We start from the raw sequence: 14,409 nt of genomic DNA on the forward strand, positions 1-14,409 counted from the left end.
GAATCCGAACATGACTTGGTGGCTACAACCATTAAAGTTTGCTTCATAAGGATTCCAACAAAAATAATTCGAACGAGACTTGGTGGCGGCAATCATCAAGGTTCGTTTCAAATGAATTCTTGGATATATGTCAAAAAGAAGTGAAAAGGACTTGGTGGCAATCACCATGAAATTTTGATTCATGGAAGCCTGTCCAATCTTGGTCAATGATTTTGCAATAGAAGCAGACTGACTAAAGAGAGAAATTAGTAGAGAGAAAAGATAGGAACTAACTTTTACCTGCAGGTCCAGATACTTGTTTGAAATCCTTGCATCATGTGATCGATACTCCCAAGATAAAGCCTGCACTTTTATTTATGTTAAGAAATGAGGTTGGTAGAGAGGAATGTCAGACAGGATTTGCTAAGTTGTTGGCTAGGTGAATTTGGTTGCTAACCTGGGATATGGTATAATGTGCTTTTGTAATTAGGACTTCTTAGATGTGGATTGTAATATTGTAGAGGTGATGATTCTAAGTTTTAAATCATGTGAGTCCCTGCTGTTTTTAAACCTCTTTCAGAGAGACTGTCCGTTTATTTTGCTTGAGGACAAGGAAAAGGGTAAGTCTGGGGGAGTTGATAGACCATGGATTTTACCCACTTTTAGCCATGGTCTATAAGTGTTTTAATATATATTTACTACTATATAGAGTCTATTTAGAGTATTTACATGTCCATGTACGTTCTGGAGAAATATGGTGATTTTGGAGTCTTTTGAGGTGCAGAACTGCACAGACGCGTCAGATGTCTAGCTATGTATGAAGACCTTACCACCGTTAGATTGAGCTCATATTTTTACACAAGATATAGATTTGAGTTATCTTTCCAATTCCACCGGTTTGAGGTCAATCAGCATCTTGTAGCAGAAGTTATGCTCATTTTACTGAGGAGTGGTCAGTCTGCCTCGCGAGAGGAAGCTGTCAAGAAGAGGAACATATGTCGATTGATGTAGAACTCTTGACATAGATCGATATGGATACCAGAATGCGGTCCGAGCATATTTTATGACCGACTGAAACCCAGAAGCAACCACAAATTACCAGAATATCCTTGGACGACCAGAAACCCTATTTATGTTATTTCTAAGCCACTGTTGACGGCTACGCTTTCTATTATCCTATTCTATTGTTTTCTCTTAGGTTTGGAGAGAAGATCAATTCTCCTTCAGAGATTGATTGGAACTCCATTGGTTTTATCATTGATTTCTTATTTATTATATTATTCAGACTATGATTTGTGTTATTGCTTGCATGTCTGAGTAATTCATCTGGTTAGATTTAGGGATTTCATGAGCTTAATGTCAAACTGATAATCAATTAGGATTGCTAAATTATCTATAGATCTCTACACCAGGGTGATTTGTAATACTAGGATCCGGAATCGTTAGAATAGCACGGTAGTGTGACAAATTGTTTGAACCTAGAATCATAGGATAGTTGAGAGGCACAAAAGTGCAATCAATTAACGGAACCCGAACTCTGCTGGATTAGATACCTAGGCGCATACGAGAGTTGGTCTAGGAATCGAGTTGAACTAAATCGATTAGGTCGTTAATGCTTGTCTAAGGAAGTATCGATCGACGCTCAGGCCATAGCATCGATCGACACTCGCTCCAAGTCAACAAGCAACAGCTGAGACTGGACTTAGACATCTGATTAGCAATTGCATGCGAAAGCTGGATTGCTTACTTATTAAAATCAAGTTCTAGAATTAATCTATAAACCATTAGCATCCTTGAATTGTAGTTCGCCCCTGCTAAAATAATATATCCAAATTAAAGATATATAATGTACGATTAATTATGTCACAAAATAGTTGAATGTTTAGCAATCATATCTATATTAAGAGAACTAATTAGGAGTCTAAATTATGAAAATTTGGTGAAACAATTTATAGAAAAAGAGAGAAAAAAATAATTTCTTATTGTTCAGATTTGCTTTTTAATTTTTAGAGTAAAATCACTCCTTAGGGTAATTTGAGTGATATCAGTATTCGTACATTGACTATTGATTGTTACAAAAATGTTAGCCTAGATTGACACTTTGATGAGCAAGGCTAGTCCACAAAAGCTCAACAAAAGGAAAATTTTATTAGGCTTAAAATCTACCCTACCTTTTAGAGTAAATTTGTACAGATGCTTTACGATACTATGAAAATATAAAGTAAGCAGTAAAACACAAGATTCAAGGATCAAATATTGTTTTTAATGATCACGAGAGTTGGAACTACAAAACATTGGTTAAGTAACTCTAGTTTTAACCGCCTAATATCTATATTTGAAGCTTTGAATAGTTGATCTCTTGTTCTAGGGTTTAGGTCTCTCTTTTATAGGTTGTCGTTAGTCGAAAATTATGTTAGTTTTTTTATTAGATTTTTACATATCCTGAAATATGAAAAGATCTCCCTTTAGTAGAAGTTTTCTATTTTACCCAGAGGCAGGATAAAAATCCGGTCCGGAAGCCGGAAATCATCTGGGCAGGAGAAAAAGTCTGGTGCCCTGTTCTTAAGCAGGATGATTGTCTGATATCTTGTGTGTTTCATTGAATTAACCATCTCATTTAGCTAATTTTAATCATTCTAGGTTGCATTTAGGTCTTAGTACTGCATTTATATGCATAATTGCATGAACATGGTCTAAAGTGCATACTTGAGATGTTTGGGGTCAAACCATGAGGTTATTGTTGCAATTTCGAAAGTTATAGGCCAGATTGAGAACAGATCAGAAGATGAGGGACCATTCTGATATTACATTGGGTTATTTTGCACAATCAAAATATTTGGGACCAATTCAAGAGGTCCTTTAAGCAAATTTATGAATTTGGGGCGAATGCGTGAATAATAAAGACTCTGGAGACCTGTTTTGCAAATAACCAAGAGCTCACCATTGGAGCTCACGAACTTCACGATCTGAAGATGGCTGCGGCGATGGATGTCACAGCCCAAACCCAACAAATTTTAAACCTTAAACGTAAAGCCCACGTTTTAAGCCAAAACCCTAAAGAAGGGTATTTTAGTAATTTTGAATGATCTGAACCCTCAGCTCTTCTACATATATATTGAGGGTACGGCATAGAGGAGAGAGAGAGAGAGACAATTTTTACGGCGAAGCTCTGCCAAAATAACCGAAAACACAGCCTGCAGTTACTCTGAGATATCAATGCCAAGTTGGAGAGAAGTTTGCGACCAGATACGAAAGAGTTAGGCAAAGAACTCAAGTTGGATTGATAGATCTCGTTGCAAGGAAGACACAACAACTTTCAGATCTCAATTACGAGCTAATCTCAGTTAGTTTTTCAACCTACAAGTTGGGGCAAAAACCATTCTATTCTACAATCTTTTCAGATCTGGGTTTTATGTTTCACAGAGCGATTTCCCGTTGATACAGGAGTTACGTGACGTTATTGTTATTGTTAGAAAGCTGACGTTCCCAAATTTCTACAGACACCGAGAACACTCAGTTAAGAGGTAAACTCTGGAAGTTATTCGATCTTCAATTTGGAGAAAAATCACTGTTTTCTGAATCCAGAAATTCCAAGTCTGAAACCTGTTTTTCCAGTTTCACATAGGGGTTTTGTGAGAAGGTTTCCCGATGAGCCAGAGAGAGTTTGGACGCGAGTAAGGTGTCTCTGGAAAGATCTAGCTGCACGGAATCTATATCTGTTGACGTTATCTTGTTTAGAGGTAAGAGCAAATACTTATTCGCGTTGCTTCGTGGACAAGAATCATCTTAATCTGTCAAAACCAGAAACCCTAATTCGGTTCGAACACAAATGCAGTTTCAGATCACCAGAATAGAGTGTCAACCCGCTAGTTTCAGAATCCACTTTCAACCTTAAGGCAAAGGTGAGGGTGCGATCTGTGGATTCTTAATATTATAAGTCAAGTTGTATTCTTAAATGCTAGGTCTAGGAGTTTGTTGTGTTTGATTGTGATTAATGTGAGATGATTATTTGTGATGATAATATTAATATTGGTTAAAGTGATAAGTGATGAAAGTGTTAAGTATATATAAAATGTGTGAAGTCGGACTGAGGACGAAGACATGATGATCCCGTCAAAGCCCGTAAACCGGGTGACGGGCCCAAGGTGGCGTACGACTTTTCGAGGTGATGGCCAGCCTAAGTGTTATGTTATTAATAATATTGGAAATGGTAATGAGATGAGAAATGTGATATGATTAATAAATTTGTGTATTGATATGATTGATGTGATATATTTGTTGATTGTTAATATGCTGGGTGATGAGTGTTTTAGGACTAGTATTTTCGCATACAGGTTGTTTAGTAGTGTTATGAGTCATGTGGGCAGACATGACCATTTTCACTGAATGACTGTATGTTATTCACCCCTTTCCCTCTTTTCCCTTTCAGTGTATGCATGTGTTTCTTGTTGTTCAAGTTAGGGCACAAGAGTGGGATTTGGGGGGGCATTACAATAGAGCTCGGCGAGGAGTGAATTGACGATGAGGCTGAGCACGACAGAGAGCTGAGAAGACCTGACTTGAGAATCCGTGGTGGAGCAGAGCGGCGGAGATGGAGACTTGACGCCATGGAGGAAGCTTGGTCGCGGTTAAGCTTCGCAGCGGTGTGGGCTGATTCCGACGATGGTGATGGTTGAGAGCACGACAGAGAGATGAGACGGCCTGGACGAGAGAACCCATGGTTGAGGGTAGAAGATGAACCACGGCGTGCAACAGCGGAGAATTGGAGTTCGCGGCTTAGGGTCGCGATGTGTGCTTGGCCGCGATGGACTTGACTGATTTCGCGGGTTAATCACTGTGCCTGAACCGGACCCGCGGCTTGAATACGAGCACATGACCAGGAGGTTTCGCGGAGAGCCACCACGGAAGATCAAGGTCGTGAATCGAAGAAGACGAGCCAACGGTTTGAGCCCGCGGGATGCGAAGGCCGATGTGGACCCGATTACAAATTATTGACCGGTTTAGTCCGGTTTGACCCGGTTTAATATAATCAAACCAGCTCGAATTTGGCATCTCTATAAATGGATTTAGACCTAAAAATCTTAGTTTTTATCTCATTTTCTCTCAAGACTTTGTCTAAACTTGTAAAAGCTTGAATTTTTTTGATCATTTAAGGAAGTACTTCATCTTATATTGTGTTTCTCTTGTTCATTAACATGAATAGCCTTGAATCTCATATGGGTTTCAGGTTTCTCATGGAGATTAGTGAGTAGACTACTTGTGATTCATGGGTTAGATAGATTAGGGTGATTAGGTGAATATTTAGGATGTTTCTTGCTTGATTAACATTGTTCTATACTTGCTAAGTGTTCTTAATGCTAGATTAGACTTGATCACTTCCATCTAGACCTTAAGCTAATTTACGCCCGAAAGGTGTTTGTTAAAATTCTTGAAAGAACTTAGTATTGTCATTTACATATTTGGCCAATGACATTTGATGTCCGAGATGTTTAGTGGTAAGTAGACTTGTGAGTCATACATGCTTGATTGCGTTAGGCCAACGACAGTTGATGTTTAATTCATGATTAGCATAGGGATTATTATCACAACAGTGGATTAATCTATTTGAATGAGATCTAGATCTATAGACTTGTTGATTGTTTTGTTTGAACATCCTAGATTGAACCTTGATCACCTTATATCAATTATCCTTACCCATGGATCCATCCTTAGCATTTGATTGAATTCTTGCACTTATTTCTTGATTGGATTTGAGATCACCTTGTTTATATTTCTAGGATATTGACTTGTTACAAATCATCCATCTTCTTATTTGCTTAGATTAGGAAAGTTTGTGAATTCTTAGTGTTATAGATCCTTAGTTCCTTGTGGATTTGATCCTAAAGTGTTCCATCGATATACCATTCGATTGTGGTATTGTTGGCACATTAGGTTAATTGGTGTGTGCTTAAACGCAATAATCAATGTCTTTCTGGATTAATCGCCCCAACAGTTTGGCCTAGGCCTGGGCGTTCGGGGGCCGTAGGTTTTGGTTCGGTTGATTCGGATTTTCAGATTCTCGGTGTTATTCTCATAAGTCTCGTTTGGGTTTTACTAATTACTGAGTCGGATTCGGTTTGGTTCCTTCCGGGTTCGTTTCAGATCGGATTGTAACCAATGTTTGAAATCGTCCAAAAAAATATTTTTTAAACCTCAAAAATTGACAAATCGTTTTTTTAATATAGAAATTATTCACAAATTTTATTAAAAATTAGTTAAACTATCTAAATTAACTAAAAATATTCAAAATAAAAAATAAACAAACTACAAAAATATTTGGAATACTCTAAAATATCTAAATCACCTTAACATATATAAAACATTAACATTTAACTAATTTTGGATATTTTCGGATCCTATTTTGGATTTCGGTTCGGTTGGGGTTATAACCAAACCCCAAAGTACTAAGCTCATAAGTCCCGTTTAGATGTTTTTGTATAACAATTCGGATCCGATTTTGGTTTTTCTGGTTCGGATTTAAGTAGGTATTTCGGGTTGAGGTAAAAACGTCAAGGCCTAGTTTGGCCTTATCTTTCTATTTCAGAAATGAAGTCGAAAGATTATATGTGCTCATTTTGTCTTCCATCTAGGCCTCTGTGAGACGATAACTTCTCAACCCCCAAAGGCGGGAGCACAACTTTTCTTGGATCCAGTTTCCAAATTTTGATGACACACCCTCTCAGAGGACATAGGCACACTCAAAGATCTCTGGAACCCCTCGAGGATCTACGGTCCAAAACCAACCTCCGATCTCATCGCTCAAAAGAGTGACAAGAGGCCTCTGTATCAGTTTTTCTCACCATGAACTTGTAGTATAGAACTGATAGTGAATTGATAGATAAATAGTATAGAGACTCTATGTATAATATAACTGTAAATCCTACCGCTAACTCCATTCCGTCATCTAAATATTAAACTATAATCACAAAACCCTAAATCCTAATATAAAATATAATATATACTTATAATATTTTAAATAATATTTTAACTGAAGATAGTATATAATATTTTATAATATTAAACTATACTATATAAATTGATGAAATAATAGATTTTCGAACTAACAAGTGTTCAAACTTAAAAAGACATCATAGACCATACGAATGTGACACCAATCAATGTTGATAATCAATCAGAAAATCCTATTGGTAACAGTGGTGACTATCTACCAAAAGAAATCACCAGTGATCTATGAGAGCGTTACATCGATAATGGAGATTAAGAAGAGGTTGTGTTTCAATTTTTGCCTGATACAACTTCAAGTGTGGAGAAATATGTCAATAATCTCACTGATCAAGGGATTTTTGAAACTCAAACAAAAAAATAGAAGAGGCCGAGCCGGTAAATGTAAACGGTGTTTTGCTATATAAAACATGTTAAATTTTATTTTATTTCTAGTGATATATTATGTAAATTATACATGAAAGAATGGTTAGGCTTTAACCTTTTAAATAGATTAGATACTTGTTTTATCCAAAATTTGCATACAGATTTTGACCAGTGTTTTTAGTATTTTGCTTTTAGATTTTAAAAATTGTTTAGCAAAATTGAGAGAAAGGGGTAAGACCATCATTTTGAAAAATAATCTCTCAAACTGGAGAGAATACTGTTCACATCTTTATTTTTACTATTAAAATTTTATTTATAAATTAAAATTTATATAGTTTTATATATTTAAAAATATTAAACATTTGTGCTTTATATTTTAATAAAATTATTAATATTTTTATTAATACAATTATAAGTTCATATAAATAATTGTCTAATCTGTTACAAATAAAATTTATGTAAATAATAAAATTTAGTTAAAATAAAATTGTAGTTAGATCAAGTTTGCAAATTTTAAAATAAAATGTATTATTTAATTAATTATAAGTACTAATAATAGAATATAATTGAAATATTCTAGGAAAATAAAGATAACTACTATAGCAAAACTAAATTAAGCACTTTATTTTGGAAAAAAAATTGAGATTAATCATCTGAGATGAAATGTTTGTTTTTTTACATTTTGTCAAAACCTCCAAAAAAAAATCTTACTTACATCTTTGAAGAAAAAGAAAGAAGAACAAAAACTCAGGTTCATCTTCTAAAGTAAATCTTTAAATTCACATTTTTTCTCTAGGACCAATCAAATTGTTACATAGATAATTAATTAAAAAATATTAAATTTATTTAAAAATAACTAAAAAAAAAGAATAATGTTAATTTTACGCCGCCAGATAAACCGTAACTCAAAATCTTAAATTCTCAACCCTAAACTGTAAATCTTAAATCCAAATCATATACCCTGAATTCAAATCCTAGACCCTAAACTCAAACCGTATATTCTAAACCCAAATCGTAGACCCTAACCCAAACTATAAACCTTAAATCAAAACCCTATGCCCTAAACCAAATCCTAGACCCTAAACCCAAATTGTATACCTTAAACCTAAATCGTAGACTTAAAACCCAAACCTTAAACCTTGATGCTATAAGGTTTGGATTTAGGGTCTACGATTTAGGTTTAGGGTATATGATTTTGGTTTAGGGTTTATGGTTTGGGTTACTATTTAGGTTTAGTGTATACAATTTAGGTTTATAGTCTAGGATTTGGGTTTAGGGTACATAGTTTAGGGTTTTGGTTTAGAATTTAAGGTTTAAGGTTTAGAATTTAAGATTTAGAGTTTACGGTTTAGCTAGCTGGGTCATCATCGTTAAAATTGGCTTTATTATTTTTAAGTTATTTTTATATAAATTTAATATTTTTTAATTAATTATCTACGTTTTGATTGGTCGTGTGGAACTAGAGGTTAATTTAAAGGTAATTTTTGTTCATAATCTAGCTCTTCTTAGATCTAGTGGCTGTCGAAGTCTCTCCCCGTCCTCTTACATCTTTTGAGTCCCCTGTTATATCGTCGCCGAAGAAGTGATGGAGCCAGCTGGAGGTTATTATTTTAAATGATACCCAAATTTATGATTTCTGATTTTTTGTTCTATCGTGTTACGTCTTTAGCTAAGCTAAAGAGCCAATCTTTACCATATTTTTTTCCATCTAAAGTAATAATCTTGTGAATTCGATGGTATAATCTTGTTGAGGGGAATCACTGCAAGCTTTCAGTTTCTGAGTTAATACCGATACTGTTTTGCTACCCCGAATGAATTTGACTAAAAACAATGTTTTTTGTTTGTAAATTCTTTACGACTATCCAGATGGGAAGTCTAATTTCGCCAAAGAGCTGTACGGCGAAAGTTTGCAGCTTTCAAAACCTGGTGAGAATCGTAGTATCATATGTTATATGCACTTCAAGTACCTTTAAGTTCCGTCTCTTGCTCTGTACCTGATAAGGCTTATGAAAAAAAAAAAAAGTTTACTAAGATTTCAGTTTTCAACTGTCTGAGACTGGACAGTTAATGAGGTGATAGAATAGAATCTGTGTGTTTCTAAATTCCTGCTATCCGCTATATATAGTACATATTGTAAGAATGGTGCTCTGCCCCCCCCTGTTGTCTCCGAAGGGAGGTTTCATGGTCCATCACACTATTCCAGTGGATAATAGTTATCTTTGATTAGAGCAGCATTAACCTTAAAAAAAAAAATGCATTGGTAATATTGGCATTCCTCGTCTTCATGAACAGAATCATCGCTTGGTTTAAGTAATCTTGAGAATGAAGATGGATCCTTTTATGGAAGTTCAGATGAAGAACCAAGTGAAGCTTACTCGATGAACAAGGATACTGAGAACATGCGTGAAAAATTCCACATGGTAATTCTTTGTAAATTGTTATTTTACAGTTTCCATAAACCTTATATAATATTGATTGATTGGCTTTTCTGCTAAATCGATATCGTAGCTTGGATACCGTGATGGGATTTCTGCTGGACAAGAAGCTGCTGCGCAAGAAGGTTATAACGTCGGCTATAAGGAATCAGTTCTTGCTGGCTACAAGTTTGGTATTGTTAGAGGTGTTTCCAGGTTATTACTAGATTAGCTTGGCCCTGTTACGCTCATGTGTTGTGTTACACATAGTAGTCTAATGCATATTCTGTTTTGAAGTGCGCTGGCTTTTCTCCCAGATGACCTAAGAGAAAAACTGATCGATGAACAAGAAACTAGAGACAAGTTCCGAAAATTACACGGTTCTGTGCATGATCTCTCAACTGAAGCCGCTTTGAAACTGTTTTATGGAGCTTTGACTACAAAGCAAGGAGAAGAGAAGAGTGGAGAAAAAGTGCCTTGCTCTAGTCTTTGTTCTGGTTCTGGCTGTGTTTCAGGTTCTCGCTCTGTTTCAGCCACAAATGACTTGGGAAGCTATGTTACTGAGCTGAGCTCTCTTCTTGACAATTCTCCTAAGATTAAAGTTAGATTGGAGGACACATAGACGAAGATAAGAGTGGAGGAAAAGGGTCTTACTCTTCCTGACCAGTATCCTAAGATTGAGGATGCATAGAGGAGTCTTGTTACCTGAAGTTATTGCCAAGCGGAAGCATGGAGGATGCTTGTTCCCGATCTGTTTTATATTTGAATTAAAACTTTTATTAATATCAAAAGAACAAATTTGACTGCAATAAACATTGGCTTACACTGCGATTAGCAGCCCAAATTGAGTTTAATTTGCCCATAATCTCACAGTTACACTTGCACTGAAATTGAACTCAACAAGAAGAAATATAAGCGTCTGGTTTCATTATAATCAGAACTGGGCCAGTTGTTATTGAAAGAAGCCAAAATACCGAACCAACAACTAAATTATTGATTAGGACGATGAAGAAACATATTGCTGAGATTCGGATCGCTTTGCCTTTCATTATAGCACTCATTCAAACTTTCAAAGTGAAGATTTTACTAATGTTGGTAGATTTCTTTGTTTTTTCTTTGAAAAAGGGTTGTTAAATTAATTTGTTGGCAAATTTTTTTTAACTTATAAATGTAGAGAAAAAAGAAAAATAATAAACTAAATTAAAGAAAAACGCAAAATCTCAACAAATAGGAAACCACTAACTTTAAAAGTCCATATATAAAATAGATTTCTAAGAGCATTGTTAATGGGAGTGCTTAGAGGGAGGTGCTTACCAAAAAATTAATATAATAGCGGATGAGATCCACACAAAAACTAAGCATTTGTGCTTATTCTGCTTAATTAAGCACCGGTGTTAGCACTGTTTCGCGGACCTCACTGATACGTGAAAGTCCGCGATTGGTTCGTTTTTAATTTTTTTTTTTTTAAATCAGAAGAAAAACCAAAAAAAAAAAAAAAATTAAGCACCCCATTTGGGGTGCTAGGGTTAATGGTGGTCTTAATCGTCTCAATGCCAATGTCAATACCATTCTTAGAAGAAAGCTAAGTGAATTCACCTATATGCTACACAAGTTTGAAAGACATCTACTAAGATACTTGTATCCTGAGACTTTTTTTTTATCATGAAGAGAAAATAAAATACCTAGGTATATGTTTGGACGTGGTCTCTCCACAGTGAGCTTGTGCGAGGGTTAATGGTGCTCTAAGCAAATGAGAACACCAACTAAACTTTACCACCAGAATAGCCGTGATGTCAGCTAAGCTCACCAGTCACCACTGATAAAGATCTGAAGAGCATGAACTGAACTAAGCTTATAGCTTCCACTAGAGAAGATGACATCAAACTAGAAGTCAAGGGGAAGAGAAAACGCAGAGAACACCAACCACTACACTACCGCCACCTATGCATAACAGAGAGAATAACCAGTGAGAACCAAAAAAGGAGAAGCGCATGCTTAGGAGAGATTTAGAACTGATTGGTTTTGCTGGTTGAAAATCGACGTGTCGATAGGCCAAAACCACACCCCACGAGCAACTAGCCTCCATCGTCTCCAGTAAGCACCGCCTTAAACCTCCACCTGCCGCTCTCAAAACAAAGAAGGAGGAGAGGAGTGTATGATGCACGGGGACGTCAGATTGATTGACGTATCCGTACCGGAGACGTTTCGGGGACGGGAACACTTTGGGGACGGCACGGAGACACTTAACCGTTAATTATGGAATTTTTCAGACCAGATTTGCTTTGTTATTATCCTTTCTTATTATTCACTTATTTTTCTTTCAAACAAAAGATAAAAATATAAGTTTATACTAGATTTTGAATTTATAACCTTCTTTCTAATTTTTTTAGTTTATAAATTTTCATTAGATAAAATTTACAGTGATATTTTTTTATTTTTCACTATATGTATTTTTCACTATATAAATATACATATATAATATTTTTATTGATATATATATTTGCCGTACCCATACCCCTAATTTTTTAGTTTTGCCGTTTCCGTCCCCGCTTCCGTACCCGTACCCGTATCTGTCCCCGTATCTCAGCAAAACAGACCCCCCTATGTATCGTCCTCCAATCGGAGACTCCACCACTACACCGCTCATCCAAAGAAACCTTCGCAAAGAAGACCAAAGGAAACAGAAGCAACCATTCCTCATAGATCTGCAATGCAAAGCCAAAAAGCCTTTAGATCGACTCTCGGACAACCGGTACAAGAGAGTCGCCTCATATCTACTACACCACTGGAAACCAAAAGAGATAGGAAAAAGAGCATGCATTAAGTGCAGAGGTGAGAGAGGAACATAACACACACATGAAATAAAGGCCTTCTCACGTCGTCGGTGAAGAAACCAGACACTTGAGAAACTAAACCAAAATCTCTCTTTTTGCCTTCGAGAAAGAAAGAGTCGTGAAGAGAGGTCTCAAAATCAATTCCATCTCTCGCTGATAAAATGAGCCTCGCCTCACCTCACCTCACTCTCCTCTGTTTTGATCTTCTTCGGCTTATGGTGTGGAGATGTTGAATACATTTGGGTATATATATGTAAGATAAACATCAAAAAGCTCTGGAAAAAGCTCTCCTTCTCAGAGTTCCATTTGTTGCTGACTGAGTTAGGAACAAAGTTCACTACATCAAATCCCAACTCTCTGCTGCAATAGGTTAGTGGCTTAGAAAACAAATGTCGCTTCATCAAATTCATGCTTATGTTGGATCTTTAGAATCTGGTCTTCTCTCTTTGGAAGTGATTCAAGACATGTGACTTTATGTTTTGTTTTCTTGGTTGTTTACTGTCATTCTAGGTGCATTCGCTTTGTTCCAGCTGCAGGAGGATATGAAAAAGCAGCTAAATGGTGAAGTAAATTATACAGAGGAGGAGCTTGAGAAATACATTCAGTCCTATAAAAGAGTGATGGTTGATTCTCTATGGAAGCTCAATGTTGCAAATATCGAAGCTACATTTTTCCATGTTTGTCAGTTGGTTTGTCCAACCTTAAACAAATCCTCATGTTTCCTATATGCCAATCTTGGTTCAATTTCTTTATTTTGTTAACCTTTTGTATGGTTCTTGTTGTCTAGGTCCTTCAAGATCCGGATTCGAAAAGAGAGGAGCTTCGTGCAAGAGCAAGAGGGCTAAAAATTTCAACTAATGTAAGTCAAGAGCAGACGTATCTAACACCCTGAGCAGCCGATGAAATAAACGGTTGACAATCAATTATTCAAAGACCGAACGCGATTAAGTTAAAAATTCTAAATTCGCTTATAAAACCATAAAACTAAAGAAATATACAATGTAATAGGCCAAAATAATATATATTTTGAAGGCTTGAAACCCATGCTTCTACGACTTGATATTAGTAATTTCTATCAAGACATGCGCCTGGGCACATATCATCTTCGATGGGTAACATTGATTTATCGCGATTCTGAAAACAATGAATTAAGCTGCCAAAATAATTAATTAAGTTGCTGAAACTTTTGAAATCTATTGAACAAAAATTGAGGAATAGTTTTCTAAACAATTGGATAAACTTAACAGATTGGCGGGATATTAATTATTTAAACCAAAATTTAAATTTAATACATTATTTAATCTAATGAAAATTAATAACTATGAATAACTAAATATTTTATTTTCCAATTAAATTTAATCAAAAAAAAAATTCAATTAATTATTTATCTTATTTAAATACATTAACATATATACTTGAATGAAGTTGTAAATTAATATTATTGATTCCATAATTATTTATATTAAATAATATTTAGTTAATATTTTAAAAGACTATTTCCATATAATTAAACAATATGAAAAATCGATTCTACAAATAATTTACTTAAAGTTCACTTTTTCATCTAAATGAACATTCTTTTGTATTTTTGTCAGCAAAAAACAAAATCTTCAATTTTGCTTTTTAAGTTGTATTCCGCAAATTTTCTTGATTGGTAAATTTTTTGCAGAATTGCATTTTTAAACGCCATTCCGCCGCTCCTTATCAATGAGAACCAATACAAATGTTCAAATTTTTAACATGTAACTAAATTCATAAATAAAAAGGTCAAGAGCAGTGGATATTATTAATCAAGTGCTCTTGGCGTATTGGTA

The 14,409-nt window shown here is 35.4% G+C and overlaps 1 protein-coding gene across 1 annotated transcript; it reads left to right on the forward strand.

Moving 5' to 3' along the window:
- Positions 1-8,845: 8,845 nt before the first annotated feature.
- On the forward strand, positions 8,846-10,605 carry LOC106312039 (uncharacterized protein yae1-like). The gene is made up of 5 exons (XM_013749410.1): positions 8,846-8,948; positions 9,214-9,273; positions 9,640-9,767; positions 9,856-9,977; positions 10,059-10,605. The coding sequence occupies exons 1-5, from the start codon at positions 8,933-8,935 to the stop codon at positions 10,381-10,383; spliced, it is 651 nt and encodes a 216-aa protein (XP_013604864.1). The 5' UTR covers positions 8,846-8,932; the 3' UTR covers positions 10,384-10,605.
- The last annotated feature ends 3,804 nt before the right edge of the window (positions 10,606-14,409 follow it).

This window comes from Brassica oleracea, chromosome C8 (genome assembly GCF_000695525.1).
Source record: "Brassica oleracea var. oleracea cultivar TO1000 chromosome C8, BOL, whole genome shotgun sequence".
Lineage (NCBI taxonomy): Eukaryota > Viridiplantae > Streptophyta > Magnoliopsida > Brassicales > Brassicaceae > Brassica > Brassica oleracea.